The sequence below is a fragment of the Calidris pugnax genome, unplaced genomic scaffold, assembly GCF_001431845.1.
Source record: "Calidris pugnax isolate Ruff unplaced genomic scaffold, ASM143184v1 scaffold81, whole genome shotgun sequence".
Lineage (NCBI taxonomy): Eukaryota > Metazoa > Chordata > Aves > Charadriiformes > Scolopacidae > Calidris > Calidris pugnax.
The window spans coordinates 8,917,001-8,943,255 of NW_015090880.1; the positions used below are offsets into that span (position 1 = coordinate 8,917,001).

Genomic DNA, 26,255 nt, shown 5'->3' on the forward strand with positions numbered 1-26,255 from the left:
CCGTGGGCTGAGGTGAGTTGGAGTCTCTGGGACTGTGTGTGGGATCTGTTTTGTGGGATCAGAGCCCACGGGTCCTGTGGTCCAGCAGAGCTGCCACCGAGCTCTGGGAGCTGCCACCCACACAGACCTGCTTCCAGGACACAGCCTGGTCCTTGGACTTTCTGGGAGGGAAACAAGAGTAGTGATTCAATGCATTGAGCTTATTTTGCCATTTTCTGTGGTCTTGACTCTTATGGTTTCAGTGACCTCTTCTAGGGCACCTGAGGGCAGAAGTGAAGCTCCAGGGTGGAGAACATGGTAGGCAAATTCTAGCACAGCTGCCTTTTATGAAGAACGATTTGATTTTGTCTTTTCTTCCTTCTAGGGTGTGTTTTTTCTTTTTCCTCCTCCGTGTTTTCTGCTCCTACAAACACTTCTCTGAAATTATATGCTTCAAATCTGCAGTAGCTGTGTTGCTTTTTTTGTGGGGGTTTCAGCTTGTACTCTCAGTGTGCAGACAAACTCACGACCAGATGTAGTAACAGGCAGTTCTTCCCTCCTGCCCTTTAGGAATGTGCTCCTCTGCCTCTGTGCACAGCCCCTTCTCTCCTCCCTCCTCCTGGGCTTTTTCAGCCAGCAATAAGGTGGTACAAGAAACATAAGAAATCTGTGTTTTGGGCTTGGACAGCATGTTCTGGGGGTGTGCTGAAGAGGGTATTTGCTCCATCTGTTACATCCCCTTCTGCTCAGGTCACTGCTCTTGTAGCATAAGCTTGCACTTCTTCTCGTCCACCTGCACACAACCAGAGGAAAAGAGACAGCTCATCTGATGGGAAGAGCATAGCATGGGGCAGGAACTCTCCCAGCAGAAATGCCCAGAGCTCATCACTCAAAGCCCTTAAAGATATCTTGCCTCAAGCCCAAAGAAGAAAGATGAGCCTCTCTTCTTTTTGAGACAGCCGTCAGTGTACTCCATTGCACAGGAATCCCAAAAACAGCTTTCCTAGCTTTAAATGAGAGAGTTTTTAATGTGTAGTCATGTGGTTTTGGAAAGGATCTTTATGTAGGGCCATTATACAACTGTTGTGTTGAAATTTGCCAGACTTTAGGTAGTTAATATATAATAGTGGTACCAAACTTGGGTTTTCTGCATTTGTTAGAAAAGGTGGATGTTTTGCACTAATACCACTTACACTTGGCCCAAAAACAAGGTACTATGGGCCATCAAAGGTGCAAAAAAAGGCTTTTTTAATGGGTTTGGTGGCTTTTTTTTTCACTTCCAGCTTAGCAGCACTGTCTCTCTCTCTAGGCTGGGTTGCAGATGGGTGCTGGGGAGACAGGTTGGACTGGACCAGATGTGGCTGCGTTTGCTCTCTGCACCAGGGAGCCAGCGTGAGGTATTTTTCCAGTTGGGTCCTGCCACGTGGGGCTGGATGGCTGGTTCTGGTCACAGCAAGCAGCTTTGAGGGGGGGGTTTAGCTCTAATTAAACTTGGCAGGAGATGAAAGGCAAAAGACAGCCATCATGCCAGCTAGAGTCACCAAGGGCAGAGGGATAGTCACTCGAGAAGCTAGGGTGTCCCTCTTGCCCCTGCCAGATGCCCCAGGGGATGGTTCCAGGCACATGTTGGTTGTAGAATTGCTTCTTCCACTCTACTGGTGGGGTTTGGTGTGGGGAAGGTCCTGGTGGCAAACCATGCATGGCCAGGAAACCTCACCCTGGAGGTACCTGCCCTTCCACTGGTTCCCTGGCACATCTCTGCATGTTGCAAGGCTCAGACCTATCCCCGCAGACTCCGGAGCCAGCAAATGGCCTTTCTCTTATCTTAAAAGCCATTATCGAACTCCACACCTAATTTCATGCAAGCAGCTAATTGTCTTCTTTGCAGATGCCAGTGTGAGACCTGCGCATACAGCACACATGCTGTGTGTGCACCATAGTGAACACGATTTCCCTAGCTACGTTTCATTTATATTTACAGCCCAAAGCTGAGAAAAGGCCTCTGCTTCCTGCAGCCTCCCCAGCTGAGTGAATGTGCTTCCAGCCTGGAAATCTGAGCACTTGCTTGAGCTAAACTAGCCTCCAGGGGTATGTCCCCATGGGGCTCTCACCCTGTCTCTGTGATGCCCCAGGAGATTTGCCCCTTTCATTTTCAGCCTCCTGATATAAACTGAGTCCAAAGGCTAGGACTGTGGGGAAAAAAAAAGGATAATTCTAACCATGCCTTTCCTTAAATAAGACTGTGGAAAAAAAAATATGGATAATTCTAACCATGCCTTTCCTTAAATAATAATAAATCACCCTAGTGGAACATTGCAAATAAAGTTCCCTAATGTCTTTGAAAGAGCAGACATTCATTCTCAGGTATTTCAGTTACGTACCAACCTCCATGCAAAGGTATTTTCCCATGTCTCTCCACAATTATATGCTTCAAATCTGCAGTAGCTGTGTTGCTTTTTTTGTGGGGGTTTCAGCTTGTACTCTCAGTGTGCAGACAAACTCACGACCAGATGTAGTAACAGGCAGTTCTTCCCTCCTGCCCTTTAGGAATGTGCTCCTCTGCCTCTGTGCACAGCCCCTTCTCTCCTCCCTCCTCCTGGGCTTTTTCAGCCAGCAATAAGGTGGTACAAGAAACATAAGAAATCTGTGTTTTGGGCTTGGACAGCATGTTCTGGGGGTGTGCTGAAGAGGGTATTTGCTCCATCTGTTACATCCCCTTCTGCTCAGGTCACTGCTCTTGTAGCATAAGCTTGCACTTCTTCTCGTCCACCTGCACACAACCAGAGGAAAAGAGACAGCTCATCTGATGGGAAGAGCATAGCATGGGGCAGGAACTCTCCCAGCAGAAATGCCCAGAGCTCATCACTCAAAGCCCTTAAAGATATCTTGCCTCAAGCCCAAAGAAGAAAGATGAGCCTCTCTTCTTTTTGAGACAGCCGTCAGTGTACTCCATTGCACAGGAATCCCAAAAACAGCTTTCCTAGCTTTAAATGAGAGAGTTTTTAATGTGTAGTCATGTGGTTTTGGAAAGGATCTTTATGTAGGGCCATTATACAACTGTTGTGTTGAAATTTGCCAGACTTTAGGTAGTTAATATATAATAGTGGTACCAAACTTGGGTTTTCTGCATTTGTTAGAAAAGGTGGATGTTTTGCACTAATACCACTTACACTTGGCCCAAAAACAAGGTACTATGGGCCATCAAAGGTGCAAAAAAAGGCTTTTTTAATGGGTTTGGTGGCTTTTTTTTTCACTTCCAGCTTAGCAGCACTGTCTCTCTCTCTAGGCTGGGTTGCAGATGGGTGCTGGGGAGACAGGTTGGACTGGACCAGATGTGGCTGCGTTTGCTCTCTGCACCAGGGAGCCAGCGTGAGGTATTTTTCCAGTTGGGTCCTGCCACGTGGGGCTGGATGGCTGGTTCTGGTCACAGCAAGCAGCTTTGAGGGGGGGGTTTAGCTCTAATTAAACTTGGCAGGAGATGAAAGGCAAAAGACAGCCATCATGCCAGCTAGAGTCACCAAGGGCAGAGGGATAGTCACTCGAGAAGCTAGGGTGTCCCTCTTGCCCCTGCCAGATGCCCCAGGGGATGGTTCCAGGCACATGTTGGTTGTAGAATTGCTTCTTCCACTCTACTGGTGGGGTTTGGTGTGGGGAAGGTCCTGGTGGCAAACCATGCATGGCCAGGAAACCTCACCCTGGAGGTACCTGCCCTTCCACTGGTTCCCTGGCACATCTCTGCATGTTGCAAGGCTCAGACCTATCCCCGCAGACTCCGGAGCCAGCAAATGGCCTTTCTCTTATCTTAAAAGCCATTATCGAACTCCACACCTAATTTCATGCAAGCAGCTAATTGTCTTCTTTGCAGATGCCAGTGTGAGACCTGCGCATACAGCACACATGCTGTGTGTGCACCATAGTGAACACGATTTCCCTAGCTACGTTTCATTTATATTTACAGCCCAAAGCTGAGAAAAGGCCTCTGCTTCCTGCAGCCTCCCCAGCTGAGTGAATGTGCTTCCAGCCTGGAAATCTGAGCACTTGCTTGAGCTAAACTAGCCTCCAGGGGTATGTCCCCATGGGGCTCTCACCCTGTCTCTGTGATGCCCCAGGAGATTTGCCCCTTTCATTTTCAGCCTCCTGATATAAACTGAGTCCAAAGGCTAGGACTGTGGGGAAAAAAAAAGGATAATTCTAACCATGCCTTTCCTTAAATAATAATAAATCACCCTAGTGGAACATTGCAAATAAAGTTCCCTAATGTCTTTGAAAGAGCAGACATTTATTCTCAGGTATTTCAGTTACGTACCAACCTCCATGCAAAGGTATTTTCCCATGTCTCTCCACGACAATGGAGGTGGAAACTTGAAATGTTCTGTTTTCTTGCAGTAGTTTGCTGCTTCAGAACCAACTACCTTTTACCAAACTTTTTTTCCGGCTCCAAACAACATGCCCTTGTAAAAATCTAAGATTACTCACTTTAGCAGGAAATGTGAGGAGGAGGTGCACTACAGTTTCACACCTTTTCTCTCTTGTTTTTCCATCTAGAAACAAGTTCTGTTCTGCCTTGACTGATTGATTGAACCTGTTTCAAGTGCTGTCTGAAGGAGACAGCTTATCTTTTACTGGATCAGAGATGTGTTTGGCTCATAAACAGTTTTTCTTTAAAGTCTGGGGTGTTTTCTTTCTTTTTGTTTGTTTCCTGGAAATCATAGCACATGCACAGAATAAGGGAAAATGTCAAATTCAACAAGTTGTATTTAGCCAGAGCCCCAGCATGTAATAGGTCAGATCTCTTGATGGATTGCTTTGAAAATGTTCTTTCTTTGGAAAAGAAATATTGCTCAGACCTGTGTGTGCTTGCCCTTCCACCCTACCAGCCCGGTTTCAAGTTGGTTTAGACAGCAGCCCTCTGGTTTGGGGGGTGGGTGGTTCTCCCAGTTCTTGCCGAGGGGCAGTGGGTGCATGTGGGATGCCCGTGGCAGGGCTCAGCGTTTCAGCCTTGTCTGCCTGGAAGCTTCTCTCCGTTTCTTGCTACCTTATTCAGTCCTATCAAAGATGTCCCCATCCCTGCTAACTTTGCCAGGCTGAAAACAGCTCTTTCACAGAGGCTGGGACACACCAGGAGTCCTTGAGTCTCCATTCATTTGTCTGTCGCTTCTGCTCAGTAAGAACTGTTTTTAAAATAGCAGTGACATGGAGGAGAGTGAGGGTTTAATGATGAAAATGGTATAAAAATAACTCCGGTGATGGTGAATGTACTTTTTTCTTTCCTTTTATTCTTTTTTAAATAAAAAAGAGACAAGACTGGTTTTTTTGTTTGGAGATCTGAAATGTCGGTAGGAGGTCTTTAGCTCTGGTTGTTTAATGTTTTCAAGTCAGCATGAGCCACTGTGTACATTAACCAGGAAGGATGATTAGCTTCTGCGGTATGTAAGGTCTGCCTGGAGTGGGAACATAGAGATGAAAATAGTTCAAATAGTGATTTAAAAACGTCTCTCTAAAAGTAGCCTGCTTTTCTTCTTGGGTAGCCCACCATCCTAGTCTGTGAGAGGCTCTCAGTCTTTTCATGCGTGTAGCCACTTCTGGAGGGAAGCGAAGTGCTCTTGTTCTCCTTTCACAAAGGCAGCACAAAAGAAGCAGGCAACTGGGCTGTTGAAGAGCAAGCACTTGCCTGGATCCTGGGACACTGCTCTCCTTTTATGGGGACCCACCAGCACAAGAACTTATATTCTCACCCCATCCCTCATCCACTTTTCAGACTCAGTTTTAGGGGTATTTAGCTATCCTTAGGTTGTGCGTGGGCCCTCCAAACACAGGATACATCAAGCCTTGTGCAGCCACTAAAGTTATCCAAGAATCAAGGCACTTGTGTAGTAGCAGCAGCAATTATGGGTTACTGAACTTCAAGATACTGTACTGTCCAAATAACACTGACCAGGGTGGTGGAAAGAGGTTGTCCACTGTTAGTCACGGCTCAGGAGGGGCTGGCAGAGTGTCCCTGATCAAAGGGGCTCTGGCCACATTGATCAGCTCAGTAAAACCGTTCACTTTTATTCAATTCTTTCTTTTGGGCACCTGGGCATCATTTGTGAATGTACCTTTTTAGAGCTTGTAGGAGATCTTGCACAAAACGTTTTTATTATGAAATAAATACAGTATCAGCTATCTATTGCAGTTGACTGAACTGAGAGTTTTTTACATTCTTGTCTCAGTGACAGAGCAGGAAGCTTAGGGCTTTGTGGCCACTGGGCAATAGATGTGCAACTCCATACCCCAAACTGATGTTTTTACTTTCTTTGTCAGTAAGGCTGTAAAACATCCAAGTTCTGGAAGTTGTTCTCAAAATATTCTGAAATAAATATCAATTCCAATAGGTTCATAGCCCAGCCTCTCCCTGACTTTTCAAAGGAATGCGGCATGGGTGACTCATGGGAGTTGGCCAGTGATGTTCTCCAGCTCCACACCATGCCCTTCTGCTGTGCAGCACGCCGTGGTCTTGAGGCATGAAAGTATGTGAGGTGATGTCTCAGAAGCTGTATCACGTCAACACGCACAAGCTTCAGGAGATCATGTGTTGTTTTCCATCTAAAAGAAAAAGAGGAGGAGTGAAAACGTTATTTTCCAAGGCTGTCTGTAAGGCTTGAGGGGAGAAGGAGGATCTTTCCTTGATCCCTTTTCCTGGGCTGAGTTTGGGCTTTCTTCTAATTTCTCAGAGCAGCACTGGTCTGTACCTACCGCACGTGCTTCACCGTTGGAGTGAAAGGTCAGGCCAAGCCATTTCTGTTGCATTTACAAAGAGCTCCCACACCAGTCCAAGCAAACATGACTTGACCTGCACCTCTGACCGAGGCTCTTGCTAGCAGGATTTTCCAGAAGAGACTCTGTAAGTGGTTGCATTTGAGGCCCTTGGAACTTGAGCTTAACCAGAGGGTGACAGGGAGGGAGCAAGGACAGTGTTTGGGCTAGAGAAAGGAGGAGGAGAGAATACAGCTGCAGATTCCAACATGCAGGAGACCTTGGGGGAATAAAGGGATTTGTCTCCTGCCTGAGGGCACCCAGCGCTGGGGGGCTTTGTACATCACTCTGCCCATCCTAGACAGCCTCCATTCTATTCGCCTCCTGGTTTTATTTGCTAGCTGTATTTCTGCTAGTATTTTTATGGCTTTGTTTTTTTTCTGTTTTATTAACAGAGCAGCTACGCTTTTACCACAGGCAGGATGATGCTAGGCTTTCTGCTGAAAGCTGCCAGATCACGATGATGTGTTTTACCCAGCAGAGCCCCCCAGGCAAGGCTCCTGTCACAGCAGAAGTCACCAGGGAGGTTTCTTAGAGCAGCGATTGCCCCTCTGCCTGTGCTCAGTCACTGGCCCAGTATTTCATCGTTGCTATTTCTTGCTTGTATTTTGTGTTGGCTTCTCCATTCTTTTGAGATCAAAGCCATATTTTTATTAATCAGTAAAAAATAGGGGCACATATCTGTTTGATCATACACAGGAAAATACCCAGCAGGGCTGGCTTAGTCTGTTAGATCTATTGCAAGCTCACTCTGCTAATGGCTTGCTTAGGTAAAATAAGATCAAAGTTGGGAGAAGTTCCAAGATTTCTATGCTCTCGTCAGGTGGCTCCATCTTGGGGTTATTCACTTGTACACCAGCTGCAGAGGAGGGACCAGCCGGGAGAAGAGAATGATGGTAGGAGATGGAGACTTGGAGACAGGAGCAGAAGTTCCTGAAGCTGCCAGAGCTGCTTTTTTCAATAGCAGGGGTTGATCTTCATGGAAAAGGGGACCCTTTGCAGGGGGGAAATGCAGCGCTGGCATGTGGGCATTGGATGGACACACCTGGTACAAAGAGAGGTAGCAAGAGAAACCAGCAGTGGCAAGGTATCTTTTGATGTATCTTGCATCTAGGCTTGCCCTGTGGTGGCAGGCTGCAGAAGGAAGGTGTAGCTTGGAAAGCACCAAAGAGAAGGTCATTATGGCAAAAGCCCAGTCCTAAAGCCTGGCTTTTCTTTCCTCTTTTAGCATTGTGCATCACTGTGTTTCAGAAAGCAAGAGCAGACATGATAATGTTTTAGGTCTTTCATGTTTGTCAAAGAAGCATGCCTAGCTGGCAGAGTGAATCACAGAAAAGAAATGAAAGAAATGCACTCTGGGTTCAAGAGGACAAAAAAAGAATATCCACGTGTTTCAAAGAGAGCATCTCAAGGCCCGTGCTTTGTCTCTTCTGATAAAGCTGCTGCTGGATGCAGTCTGGGGCAGTGGAAAGGAGGGATCTGCTTTGCTCAGTCTAGAGGCTCCGTGCCTGCAACTGGCCTAACCAAAGGGATTGATGTTTTACCTTCCCATCAATTATCCAGCAGTCCTTGAGCCTCTTTACAGAAGAAATGTTCCAGCAAGTGCCAGAATCATTTGGCGCTCGCTGCTCGTGCTGCAAAGCTGCTGGGGTTTGTCTGGGATGATGGAGGTATCGAGAGGTCCTGGAAAGGATGGAGCTGGCGCGGTGCTAGGGCATTGGCTGGGTGGCAAGTCTGGGGCTCAGCAGAGGAGAGGACTTCCTTCTAATGTAGGCAGCTCTTGGGTTTCTCACCCCTTCAGCCATGTTGCTGAAGAAGACATTTACAGCTAGCTTGGGAGATATTATTCTTATAGTGCTGGGCTGCTCGAGTGAGAGGTTGGTTCAGTCCGAGCTGCAAATTGGTGCTGGGCTGGTGTGTAAGAACCCAGGAGCTGTTTGAGTTGCTTGTGCCCTAACCCAGCTTGATTTCTGAGCTTGGGAAGGCAGGTACATAGGAATGTTGCTCCTTGAAAGGGTCCCCATCACTCTGACCCATCCCCAATATTGCAGGTGGGCTGACAAGGCAGAAGGGGTGGTGTGTGCCCTTCACTGCCCTGTGTGTGTAAACCCAGGCATGGTGATGGCACAGACTTTTTCTCTGCAGCAAATCAAATGGGCACCTCTTCTGAGGGAGGAGAAGGTGGCACCAGGGTGGGTGACTGGGGATGTGACCCGTGCTTTTCTTGTTTGCCATCCACAAAGGATGAGCGTGGCTGGAGAGAGGCTGGGCAGCATGGATGTACCAGGGCTTGTAAATCACGGCTGGAGGGGGGAGGCAACAAATCAAGTGCCCATGAAGAGGGAATTGTATGGGCAGCCCATAGATCAGTGGGTGTGTGCACAGCGATCTGTGTATGGTCAGAATGTAAGGGAAACGGATGTGCTGGGTCAGTATCCCTGGAAAGATGTATTATGGCTGCCAGAAACCAAAGCACAAGGAGCTCTCTCTGGTAACAAATATTAAGTTCTTCTGGAGCAACCAGAAAATACAGTGTTAGGCATCTGGGAAAAGCTTCCCGAGACTGACAGTTGAGCCCCCTCACTTATGTTAACAGCAAAAAGCCATTGACATTCAGCAGTTTTCAAAGCAGCTGTGTCTGCCCAGGAGAGCTTGCAATTAAAACCCCAAATGCTGGGGATGAGAGTCACCCCCTGTGTAGTCCTCTCTCCTGTCAGGGTAATAGCAGCGTCGGCACAGGGAGAACATGATGCATTTTCCCAGAGCAAGATAACTTGGATGTTTTGGGGTTTTTTTCCTAGTCTTATGCCCATCACTGGAGCCTCTGGCCTCTCCCCTGAGGCCATTGCTCAGCTGCTCTTCCCTCCCTTCCACCTCGTCCATGTCATGGCTGGGTTTCTGACTGGGGAAGCTGTGATGCTGAGGGATGCTTGGTTGGTTGGTTGAGCTTTTTCCTAAATCACCTGGTGCTGAGGAGCAATAAAATATTTATTAGATGTTACAAAACGAAACCCAGAACAACAGCACGGTGAGCAGTTAAATATTCCTCCTTGCACTGGTACCCGAGCAGCAGGTGCCCTAAGGAGGAAGAGCTTTATGCTGCTCTCAGTCATGTGCTGTGAGCTGGTCTCTGGGTGAAAAGCAGAGCTGCTTCCCCTGGGAATTGCCTGCAGCTCCCAGCTGAACCGATTCCTGTGAGACACGGGTGATACTGATGGTCACAGCCATCAGGGACCAGCGTGCAGCGCCGCAGTGCATCCTCACCCCCCTGCCGCAGGGCAGACCCTTCCAGGGGGATGTGCTGGGTGCCAAGGGCACTGTGAGGCATCAGTGTGTTGAAACACACAGTCCTCGATCAGAGGCTTTCAAGCGTGGCAGTGAAGGGGGTCTCCTCTCTGCCACAGGGGTGCCTTTTGCTTAAAAACCTCCTTCTACAGAGTTAAAATCTGGTTGCCATTCCAGCAGGCATCCCATTGATGGATATGGCTTTATTAGCTGGCCTGAGTACACGTACAGCTGTGGATGGGTTGCTCTGTAGCCTGCCACTGACAAATCAGTGTTTTGCCCTTAAACATTTGGCAGTCTGCAATCTACAACCTAGGATGAACTCTCTTTGCAAATCTTCTGGTTGGATATGGTACTGCCACAACGTAATGTAAGTTGCAAGGAACTTCTGGAGGTCTCTGGCCCAATTTCCTTGCTCAGAGCAGGGCTCCCTCCTAAACCAGGTCATGTTCGTGCAATCACGTGAAAATTTGCAAGGCTGGAGATGCCACAGCCTCTCTGGGCCCCTCTTTCAGTGCTGGACCACCATCACTGCAACATAACAAAAGAAGTATCTTATAAATTCTTATAAAACTCTCCTGTAGCTTTCAAGGCATCTCATCTTTGGTTCTTGGACATTTACTACTGTTGATGTGCATCACACAAAGCTTGGAAAGAGACAACAGTCCTGTGTAAGTGCAAGTCATCTTGTTTTCTTCACACATGCAGATTTGAAAGTTCACTTTAAAAGAGTGACAATCTGCAGAAGTTGTTCTAGTTCATCAAAGTTCAAGGCATGTAAATCTGAGGCTCTGCTTTGAGCCCATCCATGACACAGTGTGCTGTACAAAACCCAAATCCAGCTAATGTTGTACTATTGTGTGATACAGACCATAAGCAGTAGGCTGTAGGGCTGTATTTGTTTCTGTGTGCTCAGATACAGCAAGGCATTTTGGAGAGCGGATGGATTAGTGAGGCACGTTGTCGTGTATAACTTTTTTCAGGGAACTTTTCTGTGCCAAACAGCTCCTCTTGACAAAGCCTGTGCTCCCCCAGTGTGGGCGAAGGAGGCTGGAGATGATGCACAGAGATGGTGCCAGCTGTTCGCTGGCTGGAACAACTCTGGAGAAGGTGCCGTGGCTCCATGCATTCAGGTTTGTGTTTGGCTCTGAGTCAGATGGAATATGTGCAAAAATACCATGTAGGAAGAAAGCTGCTGGTGAGCGTTTGTCCCGTGGAGGCTGGTGTGCCTTTTGCAGAGATCTGTGTCAAGCCAATTCAAGGAATTGCCACTGTGATTTACTTCTGACCATGGGAGGGGATGTGGTACATGTCAGAGACTGTTCCAGCCCATTTTATGAGATCACAAAGTTGTGCTGTGCACGCAGTTCCTCTAATTTTAACAAAAAAAAACCCCAAAATAAAACACCAGAAAACCCCCAAAAAAGTTAGACCAAGAAGGTAGGAAGCATTTGTATGCCCACATCTAGTCACTGGTGAGCTCTTTCCCATAATTTAGTCTGTTATGGAGAACACCTCTGCCAAGCTTCTTCTAAAAAGCCGTGCAATCCACTAGGAATGCCAGTCCAATGGGTGCCCTGCCCAATAGCTGTGCCAGGAGTTCATCATCACTGACTCAATTAATTTTTTAATATGCATGTATGTATCTGGCAGCTTAAGTACTTACATAGTTGAGGTAGATAAAGGCTGTAAAACGCTCTGCTGCATAAGCACACCACAATATTAACTTGGAGGAGTGTGCTGGGTCCAGAGTCAGTGTGTGCAAACGGGGTGTTCCACGGTCTTTGTCAAATGCAGAAATGACTGTTCTTTATTTAACGTCTGTCACACGCTGAAAGCAGTTGTGGGGGGAAGCAGCGAGGGTTGGAAAAGCGAGGGAAGGTAAATAGAATGAACCTATCCCCCTCACTGCAGTGCTCCTGCTGTAGGCAATCCCGCTTTGGCGGAGGAGTTGGACTAGATGGTCTCTAGAAGGTCCCTTCCAACTCCAACAATTCTGTGATTCTGTCCCGTGTGCCGGCACCCGGGTTTGTGTTTGCATCAGGGGCAGGGAGGCTCTGCCCCCACCACCTCCCTCCCAGCCCAACAGAGTCTCACCTCCTGCCACAGCTGGCACAAGGGCTGTGATGTTGCACTGATGTGCTTCAAAGGAGAAGTAATTCTCTTGTTGTCTGCTGTTTGTGAGCACACGCTGGAAGGTTACTAAGTGAAAAATGGTTTGTGTTGGCCCCTTAGTGGCCTTACTGGATCTGCAGAGGCTGTTGGCTTGCTTTATATGGATTTCTACCTGCTCACTGGTGCCTCTAATAGTGAGACATAAATTAGCACCCCTGCCTTTAAAGCACTTAAGCTTCCAGGTTGAGCATTCAGGGCATGTGCTCTTTAAAGCCTGTGGATGCATTGGTGGCATTGCTTGGTCCTGCTTAAAGGCTTTGGAGCGTGATGTTGGGGCTGAGGCTGCTCCCCTGCCCTGGTCCAGCCTCTGCCGGGAAGGTGCTGGGGTTTGGCAGAGATGCCCTTGGTGCCCGATGGGGAGGGGAAGAGGTGTAAAATAGGAGGTAGAGCACGTTGGGCGGATTTTGTTGACCTGTGGGTCTGACTACCCTCCTCTTCCCAGTTGACGCCGACTTTCTGCACCAGCCATCTGCTGCTGTGCTGCAGAAGCTCACTTTCATATGAAAGCAGTTTAATTTCGGCTTAGATTGACTGTTTTCTTGCTAATGTCTGTAACAGTGGCACAGACACAGTGCCATTTCAGTGTGGAGGGGGTGGAAGACCAAAGGTCCCATTAGCCGTGGACTGGGCCATGCTGGAGCCTGGTGTGATCAGGCAGGGAAAATACTTGCACAGAGCTTGGGGGCGAGGAGGAGGCAACTGACTACTAGAGACAAATCTGATGATTCATTTCCATAGCTCCCAGGAGCTCACGTGTGAGCTGCGTATGGGGAATTTCTAGGAATTTCAAGAAGCATTGCTCATTTTGAAGGTGGCCCATTCAATATTGAGGAAGGAGCAGAAGATATTGCCGCTGGACGGCATTATAGGAGTGGAACAAGCAAGGACTTCTGGGTGTTGTCCTAAGAAATAACCTGGAAAAAAATCCCAATAAAAATGCTTCGTACCTTGTTAAAATCCCAAATGAAAAGCCTGTTAGCTCAGAGTATGTGTGCTCTTAATATATCTTTCCTTGTGCCTCAACACCCTGATTTCCATGTTACCTGTAGTTTTCCTGCTTCTTGGTTTCTTACGGCTTTTATTGCCCTGTCGTTTCTGCCTGAAGTTCACAAAGGTTGCTAATACAAAATCGTCAATACATTTAATTAAGATCCTGCTTTTCTCTTCTTGCAGATAATTAAATGCTTAATAAAAACAGACCTGGCGCCTTCCCACAGGTGTCTCCCACTCGATTACTACATTGTCTCTGGCTCCTCTTACTGCTGACCCAGTTTTCTTTTCAATTCCATCAGGAGCTTCCATCAGCTTAGATAGGTTTGGGACCTGCTTGACGTTTGATGTTGTGCGCGCTGCCCAAGGGTGATGCCGTGGTATCTAGGGTGCCATTGGCAAACACCACAAAGAGTTTTAGGTGCCTGACATGGCAGGTGGACTCTTATAGCCAAAACCTAGATCCTGCCAGCCTTAAAGTGAGGCGCTTTTAACAGTGCTTTTCCACAAGGCTCTTTGCAGATGGTGACCAGGGCAGAGGTGGGTCAGGTTAGAGGGATGATCCTTGCACCAGCCCTGTGATGCTGAGCCTTGTTGCGTGTGTCAGACCCCGTAAAGTGTGGGCTGCTCTTTTGGGGCTGGGAATGACACGACTTTCCAGCACCCACAGGGATGGCAAAGGCTGTTCCATGTTTTCCGAAGCAGAGCATATTGAGTCTTGCTTTATGTCACTTTGATGAACACCTCTCCATAAGCACCAGGATAAACTAATCCCAGACTATCGCATCAAATTGCCATTGCTCACTAACCCTCCTCAGCGTGGTGTTGCAGAATTAATTACCAGTATTCATGATGTTCGTTACTGCAATCCCTAAACACCCCACGTGGCACATCATCTAGATCTAGTGATATTTATCATTGCATTTTCCAAGTGGTCCCTCTCCTGCTTTTTATCACTAGCTGTGTTTACCAGGCTTCGTTATGCTCTAGTTGTTTGGATCTCTGTAGTTTTTGATACTTTATTCAAAGCCCTTTAGACGCTTAGAGCAATTAGTTTTATTTTTCTCTTCTATTCTAATGGGCTGATTTCTTCTGCTGGCATACAAGTGAGAAAAAAAAAAGCCGCCTTCTCTAGACCTTTTGGTCATTAGTAAATAGTTGTCCTAATTCTTACTGCTCTCTTTGCCCTTTATGTTTGGAGTTGTCATATATACATCTTGTTTGCTTCCTTCTCTTTTGTCTAAATTAATCCTTAGCCTAAAACCTGTAGTAGCCATGTGGTAAACCAGGCAAAACTGTAGCTAAATGCCAGCAGCACTTCAGCATGAGCTTTATCTGCGTCTTAAGATGTTGTACTGGCATTGCTGGTACATGAGTTAAGTGCTGCTGTGACTTTGACTGTGCTACAAGCTGAAGAGGTGGGAGTTTTTTTAGCTATATCTGTTTTTAAACTGGCAGATAAATTGGCAAAATAATGCCATGTTATCTTACAAGGCTGGAACAAACTCTTGTAAACTTTCTACTGATGTCATTGTGCCAAAATTAGAACTGCCTTGTAAGTTATACCAGCTGTATGCTGGACAGAAACTGTTTTGAGCAGCAGAGATAGCAGAGAAAGTCCTTGCTTGGATGAGGGGAACGGGTTTGCCCTCCTATGATCTCTTTGGCATTAAATGGCATTAAATTCTTTCAGCGCTGGTCCTGACTGGTGTTTTATGTATGACAAGCCAAAAGAAAAGAGCAAGGAAAGAAAAACAAATGAGGAAAGACTAAGGCCTCAGAGTGCTGATGAGGGCTGACTTCAACAGCCAGCTCTCAAGGTTTCCCGTTTGGTGGTGAAACCTCATCTTTTGAAGGGGAGGAGAGACTAAATGGGGAAGAGATTGTACTGAAACCAGCTTTTCCAAGCATGCACAGAGCTGCTTGCTTTTGACTTAGGTTTACCTGAAGTGATAAAAGTCTTATACAAACCAGTTTTGTGGTGGCAGAGTTGTTTAGAAATGGTGTTCAGGATGGTTTGAGGTGCTCATGATGCTTAAATGAACTTGCCAGGGTGAAAAGCCTGTGTGTGTGTGTATACCCACGTGTGGTGGATTCCTCATCTATTGCTGCTGTCCCCAAAGGAGTGCTGAAGTGTACATCATAAGCACCCCAATAAAATATTGCAGAAGAATTAGTGGGGGTTTTTTTCCTCATACATAAACTTTTCTTGACTAATTTTCTCCTTTTGGCATGTTTTGCAGATAAGTAAGCAGCAGCTCCAGACGATCAAAGATCGTTTCCAGGCCTTTCTCAATGGAGAAACCCAGATTGTGGCAGATGAAGCTTTTATAAACGCTGTCCAGAGCTACTACGAGGTAAGGAGTACATAATACACTGTGCCTGGGAATCCTTGTTCTCACTCCTATTCACAGGCGGGGTCAAATTCTGAACTAATGGATTGCCCTTTATTAAACAGCACAAAACAAAGGCAAGTGCAAGGCTTCTTCCATCTGATGTCTGGTGCATCACAAGGTTTGTGAGGTTCAGGGTTTGAACACACAACCATACAGCATCCGTGGCAACCTCCACCCCGTGGTGTATCCTATAGCTTGAGTCCTTTAAACTGAAAAAAATTTTCCTGATTCATTTTAACAATGTACTCTAAAACAGTGAAGATGGCACAATATAAAATCAGCATCACGTGTTCCCTGTGAAAAATACCAAGAGAAAACTGGGCAGCACATTCAGTTCTTGCTGAAGCTTTTGCATTGCGTCTAATTGACTTTGGGATTTTCAGCAAGAGTCTTGTCTTTTCTCTTTGGTGTGACAAGTGCTGTAAAGCAAAGGGGGAGGGAGGGGGTGTGCATCTACAAAACTAGATGATACCAAAGAACATGAAGCGTCATTCATAATTGTGCAAAAGAATAATTATGCATGTCTGTCTTTTTGCACCTCTTTGTATGCAGCCCTTAGTGCTGCCTTTCATATCTTTTCTCAGAAGGAAAGAGCTTCTGTTTTTGAAGGAAGTCAGTCCTCGTGATTTGTATGAGGAGTGTCGCTTATTTTTTGCTAGCCTTTCTGCAAACCATTTCTCTTTCTCCCTAGAGCTATTCTGTCATAAAAGGTGAAGATTTTGAATTGCCTACATAAAATATTTCTCTGGAAGTGGTATCTAAGAGAGGACCAAAATCAGATACTAAAACTGAAGAGAATTTTAACTCTATTAAAAATGGCAGCAGCTGCTTCTGTGTAAGGAAAGCACAAATTATCTCTGGATTAACTCTATTAAACTGGCCTAGCAGTTACTGCTCCATCATTCTCTGTACAGGAAGGAAGCTGAGGGTAATTTACATCTCTTATCAGAAAAGAAATTGCCAAGGGATCATCAGTTTATCGCAGCTTCACTGAACAGATGCTCTCAGAGAAAGTTTTCAAGGTGGCGAGAGCTGCATTTTAGGATGTAAGGGCAGCATAATGTCTTCAGATAAGACTATTGGGCAGGAAAATGAAACTGCTTAAAAACAGACAAATTACATCCCTGTTTCACTGGTGTGTCTGGCTGAAAGTGTGTGTCCTGACCAGCTCCAGAAGAGCTGTGCTGTATAATTACCCCAAGTGATCAAACTTACGAAGAGCAGTTGATCAGCACTAGATGTCTGCGAACCCCATGTCTTCAGCTCAATTGGATGCTCTACTGGCTCTGTCCTACTTAAAAGGGGCCACAAAAAGCATAATGCATCGCTCTGTGTCCTTCAGTGCAACTTTCTTTTTCTTCTTTTCAGCTGTTGGTTTCCTTTGATTTACGGCCTTGTACTTTCAGCTTCTGAGCAGCTGTAGTGTGGCTGTGTGTGGTGGCCTCGGCACCAGCCAAAGTGGCTCAAGGCAAAGCCTCGCTGCAGAAAGCCTCTGAGCAGCATTCCCTGCTGATGGTGTTCCTGCCTCCCTTCTCTGCAGAGAGGTGCCCACCCTTGGCTCAGCCATGGGGTCATCACAGCAGGTCCTGCTTCTCCCAGCTCCTGCAAAGCTCAGGGTTTTGTATAATTAACTGTCCCTTGGATGGACACCATCTAGAAATCAGCATTTAGATACTGACTTATGAAGCTGCATGATGGCTTGGAAGATATTAAAACTTGGTTTTTTTCTCAGCTGAAACTGGCCATCTCTGTGCAGGTCTTTTTTCTAAGGAGTCTTCTTACTAACACTGCAGAATAGCTCATTACCTGGGGAATGATTTATTTTTTTTTTGCTGGAGAAAGGAGGAGGTAAAGGTGACTTGGTAGGTCAGGAATGCGTTTGCTCTTGCCCTGAATGTGTTTGCGTGGCCACATTCTGCAGTTAAGTCTGCTGTCAAGGGGTAAGCGTGTGGTTGTCAGTCTTAGGCTAGTTCACAGGTTACTATCAAATTAAAAGATTGAGTGATCTGAGCAGGCCCCTGCTGCTGGTCTGCAAAGCATTGCTGTTCCTGCAGGAACGCTGCAGACCTTGTGTGCCAGACAGGCCCACCACACTCTAACAGATGCTCCAGGACAGCGTTTCTCATCTCCTTTTACTTCTGCTGAGTAAAGCTTCTGCTGTCAATCAGTACTTTATGCAGCAGCCCCTGAGTGGGTATTATGGAAATGCTTCATTAGACCCGTTTCCACTCTGCTGTGGGCAGACAGAGTGACGTGTGACATGGGGGGCTCATCTATGGATGTGGCAGGAGGTGCCTGACCCGGCTCCAGAGGCCAGTTCCCTTCTGCATGCCCCGGTGTGATGGCACAATATAAAATCAGCATCACGTGTTCCCTGTGAAAAATACCAAGAGAAAACTGGGCAGCACATTCAGTTCTTGCTGAAGCTTTTGCATTGCGTCTAATTGACTTTGGGATTTTCAGCAAGAGTCTTGTCTTTTCTCTTTGGTGTGACAAGTGCTGTAAAGCAAAGGGGGAGGGAGGGGGTGTGCATCTACAAAACTAGATGATACCAAAGAACATGAAGCGTCATTCATAATTGTGCAAAAGAATAATTATGCATGTCTGTCTTTTTGCACCTCTTTGTATGCAGCCCTTAGTGCTGCCTTTCATATCTTTTCTCAGAAGGAAAGAGCTTCTGTTTTTGAAGGAAGTCAGTCCTCGTGATTTGTATGAGGAGTGTCGCTTATTTTTTGCTAGCCTTTCTGCAAACCATTTCTCTTTCTCCCTAGAGCTATTCTGTCATAAAAGGTGAAGATTTTGAATTGCCTACATAAAATATTTCTCTGGAAGTGGTATCTAAGAGAGGACCAAAATCAGATACTAAAACTGAAGAGAATTTTAACTCTATTAAAAATGGCAGCAGCTGCTTCTGTGTAAGGAAAGCACAAATTATCTCTGGATTAACTCTATTAAACTGGCCTAGCAGTTACTGCTCCATCATTCTCTGTACAGGAAGGAAGCTGAGGGTAATTTACATCTCTTATCAGAAAAGAAATTGCCAAGGGATCATCAGTTTATCGCAGCTTCACTGAACAGATGCTCTCAGAGAAAGTTTTCAAGGTGGCGAGAGCTGCATTTTAGGATGTAAGGGCAGCATAATGTCTTCAGATAAGACTATTGGGCAGGAAAATGAAACTGCTTAAAAACAGACAAATTACATCCCTGTTTCACTGGTGTGTCTGGCTGAAAGTGTGTGTCCTGACCAGCTCCAGAAGAGCTGTGCTGTATAATTACCCCAAGTGATCAAACTTACGAAGAGCAGTTGATCAGCACTAGATGTCTGCGAACCCCATGTCTTCAGCTCAATTGGATGCTCTACTGGCTCTGTCCTACTTAAAAGGGGCCACAAAAAGCATAATGCATCGCTCTGTGTCCTTCAGTGCAACTTTCTTTTTCTTCTTTTCAGCTGTTGGTTTCCTTTGATTTACGGCCTTGTACTTTCAGCTTCTGAGCAGCTGTAGTGTGGCTGTGTGTGGTGGCCTCGGCACCAGCCAAAGTGGCTCAAGGCAAAGCCTCGCTGCAGAAAGCCTCTGAGCAGCATTCCCTGCTGATGGTGTTCCTGCCTCCCTTCTCTGCAGAGAGGTGCCCACCCTTGGCTCAGCCATGGGGTCATCACAGCAGGTCCTGCTTCTCCCAGCTCCTGCAAAGCTCAGGGTTTTGTATAATTAACTGTCCCTTGGATGGACACCATCTAGAAATCAGCATTTAGATACTGACTTATGAAGCTGCATGATGGCTTGGAAGATATTAAAACTTGGTTTTTTTCTCAGCTGAAACTGGCCATCTCTGTGCAGGTCTTTTTTCTAAGGAGTCTTCTTACTAACACTGCAGAATAGCTCATTACCTGGGGAATGATTTATTTTTTTTTTGCTGGAGAAAGGAGGAGGTAAAGGTGACTTGGTAGGTCAGGAATGCGTTTGCTCTTGCCCTGAATGTGTTTGCGTGGCCACATTCTGCAGTTAAGTCTGCTGTCAAGGGGTAAGCGTGTGGTTGTCAGTCTTAGGCTAGTTCACAGGTTACTATCAAATTAAAAGATTGAGTGATCTGAGCAGGCCCCTGCTGCTGGTTTGCAAAGCACTGCTGTGCCTGCAGGAACACTGCAGACCCTTGTGTGCCAGACAGGCCCACCACACTCTAGCAGATGCTCCAGGACAGCGTTTCTCATCTCCTTTTACTTCTGCTGAGTAAAGCTTCTGCTGTCAACCTTGCAAAGCACTGCTGTGCCTGCAGGAACACTGCAGACCCTTGTGTGCCAGACAGGCCCACCACACTCTAGCAGATGCTCCAGGACAGCGTTTCTCATCTCCTTTTACTTCTGCTGAGTAAAGCTTCTGCTGTCAATCAGTACTTTATGCAGCAGCCCCTGAGTGGGTATTATGGAAATGCTTCATTAGACCCGTTTCCACTCTGCTGTGGGCAGACAGAGTGACGTGTGACATGGGGGGCTCATCTATGGATGTGGCAGGAGGTGCCTGACCCGGCTCCAGAGGCCAGTTCCCTTCTGCATGCCCCGGTGTGTGCACCCACACTAGGATTTTGCTCCAGCCATTCTTGACTCCTGGCAATCCTACTAGGCAGTCTTACAGCCGGGAGAGTCACCTGGTATTTTCTAAAGAAAGCAGCTCTCTCTGCAGGACAAAACACCTCTTTTATCTTTTTTTATCTTCCTATTTCACGGTCTTTTTCTGCTGCTTTGTGTCTGCCTGGCACTCCCCCGCGCCTGCCTCCCCCCTGCCAGCCGCAGCCCTCCTTTCCTCTGCTGGCTGCTTCTCCACACCTGGGGAGAAGGATAAACCCGGGGCTGAGGGGAGATGGGGAACAGGGTCCCTCTGCTCACAGTGCCATCATCCCTCCGACAGAGGTGAGGACCACGGGTAACCACAGCCACTGGTTCTGGTGGGTATGGGAAGTCATTAGCCCTGTCGCACAGGGTCAGGCCAAAGGCAACTGGAGCAGATGATTAAAGAGGGGACTCTGGAGCTGAGGACGTGGCAGCAGGGCCATTCACCGTGACCTCCCACTGTTTCCAGCAGTCAGTGTGCTGTGGACTTCCTCAGCTGCGCCGGCAGCTTGGGTTTTGATAACTCTCACCTATTACATACAGGCACCTGCGCACACCCGGGGTGTTATCATTCACGTTTAAGCTCTTCAAGGAAACAAAATGTGTACTGGTGTCATTTCAGCATGAACTGAAGAGGCTGCTGGGTGGCATCCTGCCTGTCTTGTCTGCAGGGAGCGTTCCCCAGCACAGTGATGTTGGAAGGAAACAGCCCAGCTCTTCCTCAGCAGCATTTCTGGGCTGGTCCTGGAGCAAAACCCACTCCTACTCCCGACAGCTGCCTGTGCCATCAAGCATCTGGGAACACAGAGTGCCATGTTGCTGAGTGGTATAAAAGAATCTGCCATGTCCTTAGGTCATCCTCAAGCTCTTTAATTATTCAGAGCTGACAGATACACCCCGGTGCTGGCACAACTTCTCCCCAGCCTGCTGCATTCATCCATTCTCAGCATCATTTATAAAACAGCAGTTCTCGCTGGGCATCGATTGCTCTCCTGTGCTCAGGGCTCGGGAGAGGACAGCCAACACAATATCCCCCTGTCCCTCTCTCACCCTTCAGCTCTGCGTTGCTCCCATGGCATCTCCTCATCCGCAGGAGTCTGGTGTGTTTTGATCCTTCTGCTGCTCTGGAGGTGGGAAAGAGCATCTTCATCAAAAGCCTTCTCCCTCCCTCCTGCTGTCAGGGTCCTGCAAAGCCGTGCAAGCTGCTCTGTCTGAAGCTTCCCCAGGCAGCTTCAAACCATGTTGGACCATCCTGTGCTGCTTCAGCAAAACTAGAGCTAGAAGGGATTTGGCCTTATCCACCTGTGGCTGTGGCACCATTTAGTCATCTGAGTTGTCTTGGTGCTACCCATCAGTTTGCAAAGATCCAGGCCATTTGTCCTTGTCCTTTCCTGGAGTGTTTTCACGGTGCTCTTCCAGTGCTGGTTGCCCAGGTTGGAAAGACAAGGGTATGGGAGAAGTGGGGACACACATGTTATTTACTGAAGGTAAGACTAAATTAATGGATACAATGCAAGTACAATACAGTCTGCAAAGATCTCCTCTGGTGCATTAAGTTAATGTAAGCCTGGTCCTTGCACTGGTGAGAAGTTTCCAAGGCGCCTGGCCACCAGCATAAATGCAATGTAATGACTTGAGGAGGATGACTGGGCTCCCTCTGACAGGGCAGAATTTGGCTAGATGAGCATAGTTGTGCAATAACTTCCTTATTAGAACATTTGATAGAGCAAAATACAATCCTGCTTTCCCAAAGGGCATTTATGTATCTGTAGAGGTGCGACCACAACATTGCATGAAGTCGTAATTGCATCAAAATGTTCCATTTCAGTGGACACAAAGCAGAAGCTTCAACTGATTTCATTACACTTCCCAAAGTACAGCTGAAACTGTCCATCTGGCAGCACATGGTTGTTGAGTGAGGAGTCGGAAGGTGTCCTGGCAGCCAGTAGGTGGGCTTCCCAGCAGTGGAACAACATTTTGTGATACTTAAGGGGGATTTTTAAATTATTTTTTTTCTTAAGTGGCACCATTTGAAGTCACCCCTGTTTTTTGCAGGTATTTCTGAAAAGCGACCGCGTTGCTAGGATGGTGCAGAGCGGAGGGTGCTCGGCGAATGACTCCCGGGAGGTCTTCAAGAAGCACATTGAGAAGAGGGTGCGGAGCCTGCCAGAAATTGATGGCCTCAGCAAGGAGACGGTCCTGAGCTCTTGGATGGCAAAGTTTGATGCTATTTACCGTGGGGAAGAGGATCCCCGCAAGCAGCAGGCCAGGATGACAGCAAGCGCTGCCTCTGAGCTCATCCTCAGCAAGGAGCAGCTCTACGAGATGTTCCAGAACATTTTGGGGATCAAGAAATTTGAGCATCAGCTTCTATATAATGCATGTCAGGTAAGGTCCTTCTCCCACACTGTGCGGGAATGGAAGGGGTTTTCTTGGGGAAGGGCTTGCCAGTAGGAAATACTGCTTTTATGAAGTGGAGACTTTGGCTCTGACCAGACTGTTTTGGAGAGAATTTCCACTGGGGAAGGGGGTTTTGGTTCATTGTGGGCCTTGTGCACCGCCAGTTATGTTCTGGCTGTCCAAGTGGGCCACCTCCTCTTGCCCACCGTTGTTTTCTCTTGGTTGGCTGCTTAGGGTTTTCTGCAGATGTTTTAGAAGGTCTTTATATAAAGTTTCCTTCCCTGAAATCCCATAGGATTGCTGAGATGGGAAAACTTTATCCCTCCAGCTCGGTGTCTGGATGACCATGTCTGTGATGGTGCCTAAGTGAGCCTAAGTTTTGCTGTTACTCGCTTGCCTTTCTGCTGTCACATCACCAATCTACATGACAGAAGTACGTTCTTGCAGCCTACAATAACCTTATTAGTAGTTGAAGCTCAGATGCCCCCGGGGTGGATGTCTTATGCAAACTCACTTATTGAGGTTGTACAGGCTCTCCTTAAATAGAGGGAGCCTCTGTGCCCCCTGCGTGCCCATGGTGGAAGGATAGAGCATCCCAAACCCCCCATGACCTCAGGGCAGCTCCGTGTGCACTAGGAGTTCCCAGACAGATGAAAACCTTTCCCATTCCTTTCTTTTCCTCCCCCAGTAAGAGCCAGTTCCCCAGAGGCGTGGAGCTGGGACTCTGCAGTGCTGCTTGCATTTCCAGCAGCTCTCGCTGAGGGCTGTCGGTGGCTGCCCAGGCTGCTGGTGACCCAGATTACGGTCCCGTGCTATCAGATATAAATATCACAGGCGGGATAAAGGATGTCAGAGTCACGGGGAGGGTAAGGTAATGCTGTGGAAAGTTTTAGGAGGAGGAGGAGGATGAGGAGGAGGAGACCTCAATCTCTTCCCAGTAATTCAGAGGTTCAACTTCTTATTGAAATTAATACATCGGAGACCAATTCTGTCTGTCTTCTGTCTAGACGTTTCCAATTCTTTTCAAGACATAGAAAATTATGTTTGAGCTGTTTTTTTCTCCTATAAAGAGCTTAATTATTTTGCATTTGTTCTTCTTCGTCTCAGACCTTAATGGCAGAGTGGGGAGAGGATAATGAATGTCCCTGAGTAAGGCGTCTTCATAGCAAAAAGGCAATGGCAAGGACTGCATCAGTCCTCATAAATTATGTTTACAAACCAGATTTCATGCCTGCATCCTGTGTTGGAGGACTTCATCAAAACCATGATGTTTTCAGTGATACGTTGAGAGCTGAGTCAGTTCTGCAGTGCTGTTTGTTTGGTTTTTTAAACCATCTCAAGCCCTGTGTCTCTCATCCTCCCTTGACCTGTGCTCAGCTAAGGAGCAAGGGTGGTTTTGTGTGAGTGTGTGTGTGATCCTACCCTCTTGTTTTGTGGTTCCCAGTGAAGCAGAAAACAGTATTTGATCGTGGCTGCCCCGCTTTGTGGATGATCTCTGCTTATGAGAGCCTTTCTGGCCGACACCGTGAACCCAGTGGCTGCTCCCTGCAAATTGCCCTGTTGCATCGAGCAGCCTGTTTCCTGCACTAGGTCCTGCTTTTACTCTGAGAGTGGAGGATTTAATTCTGGGTTTTTTCTAAATACTTGCAGGCGGCAAACCTGTAATTTAAGCTTTTAGAGAAAGACATAGTTTCTGTTGAAAGCAAGTATTAGTTACTGTGTTTTTAATACCTGGATAGTGAGGATTGGCTATGCAGAAGGGAAAGTCCTCTATACAAGGCACAGCTCAGCTCGATTCCAGCAGTCGTTCAGCTGTTCAGTATTTTCCTGGGGTACATTGCAGGTGGTTTTGGTGCCCCAGTGGGGTGGGAGCAGGTGACTGCTGGTGGTCTTTTCCAGCACCCATTAGGTCCTGCAGGGAAGTGAGCAGTCAGCACCCATGGGAGCTGCAGGCTTTGCTGTGGGGACCCTCATTTCAGTGCTACCTGTGGTCATGTCATCTGGGCTTTACCAGAGGGATCTCTGGGGCTCTCCAGCCTCCGGCAGCCCTTAGGAGAGGTTCCTTCTTGCTGTGAAGCACCAAAATTGATGTTGACTACTACTCTTTCCCGCAGGATCTCGGGCATTGCTTGCAGCCAGCCTGTTATAGGGTATAAGTAAAACCTATCAACCTACAAATCTTTTTATTTGCTTAGCTTACATGGGGAGTTTTTGGCAAAAGTCAAATGTACGCACCACTTGGCTAGTGTGTTTTCTGCAGCAGAGCTGCAGGGGAGAGCAGAAAATGATATGCAATGAGCATATTCAGTAACCTCCCTCTTTCCCCCCATGAAAGCTTCCTTCTGATCTCTCGTGATTAAGCATTGGCATCAGCCCTCAAACAGGAGATTTTTTTTCTTTTCCATCCTAAACTTTAGTAGCAAATTATTTCCTACTCCAAAAGCTCTTGGTGTTCACACGGGGCAGATTTCAAAGCCAGGACAGCAGCTGGGTGCCCGATTGCTGCGGGCTGGAGATGCGAGTCAAGCCCTGGGCAGTGCCCTTTGTGGCTTGGAAACTCTCCCGTGCCGTAACCTCCTGGATCGTGCTGAGCCAGTCTGCACCATGGCATCTCTGACAGGGGAAGTCTGACACCAATTAGGGAGCCAGAGGCACCTGCCAACATTACAGGACTAACACCAGAGGCATCAGGAGAGGGAAGAATCGCGTGAACAGCATTGCAGCAGCTGGGATGGGCGCTGGGTGGGAGAGGACCAGGGGTGGCCGGAGGGGAGGAACGGCTCCCTGCTTTGCATATACACGTGTGCTCTGGGTATGGCAGGGCTGGGACATGCTTCTGCAGGACTTCCTTCCAGCCATCGCTCTCTTCCCACCACTGCCACTTTGCATTTTTATGAATTTTCATTTGCTGCATCTGTCTCTCATCTTCTGCAAACACCGCTGCCAGCCAGTCCTGGAGACAGCAGCAAGTTCCTGCCCGAGTGGGTTTGCAAACCCCTCTTAGCCTGTGCCTGCAGCTGCACTTGCAGCACAGAGTGTTCCTGTTGGGCTTTCACAGGCCCCATAACCCCTAAAAATGGTCACTTCTTTCCATCGTGCTGTTTTGTTTCAGTCTGGATTGAGTTTTGGTCAGAGTCAGCCCAGCCAGTGTTCGGTTGCCTCCCTGTGAAGGCACCCTGACTCTGTTGATCTGGCTCTTGTCTCCTCAGAGTTAATTGGAAGTACAACTTAAATCTGTTTCTTAATAATTTGATTGAAGCTTCTGTCACCTGTTCCGTAGAACAAAATATTTTCTATATTCTGTTTGGAAATGAGTAAAAGGAAAACACTGTCTGGTGTTTTCCTGGATATGCTGAAATTCCAATATTCCCAGAAACGTTGTGCAGGCTCAAGTTGTGCGCACGTGGGTGATTAATATATTTGCTTTCTTCCTTCGGGCAGCTCTTGCCAGAGCCCACCGTGGACCCTGGCTCAGCAGCCTGCCGCGGTGCCAGGCACGGGCTTTACACTTGGACTGAGCAAACCTCCTAAACAAATCTGGGGGCAATCACGAGCTTCCCAGCAGTGGTTTGGCACAGTATAAGCTACGCTTATTTTTGACCTACACTTGTCAGCCGTGCATGGGAGGAATT

General features: G+C 47.3%; 1 protein-coding gene across 1 annotated transcript in view; it reads left to right on the top strand.

Moving 5' to 3' along the window:
• The window catches only part of CADPS (Ca++-dependent secretion activator), a 350,522-nt gene that overhangs the window by 159,510 nt on the left and 164,757 nt on the right, over window positions 1-26,255 (top strand). Inside the window, exons 2-3 of the mRNA XM_014946638.1 lie at window positions 15,468-15,581; window positions 22,279-22,611. Of these exons, the coding sequence (XP_014802124.1) occupies window positions 15,468-15,581; window positions 22,279-22,611 (447 nt within the window). The remainder of the gene's footprint in view (window positions 1-15,467; window positions 15,582-22,278; window positions 22,612-26,255) is intronic.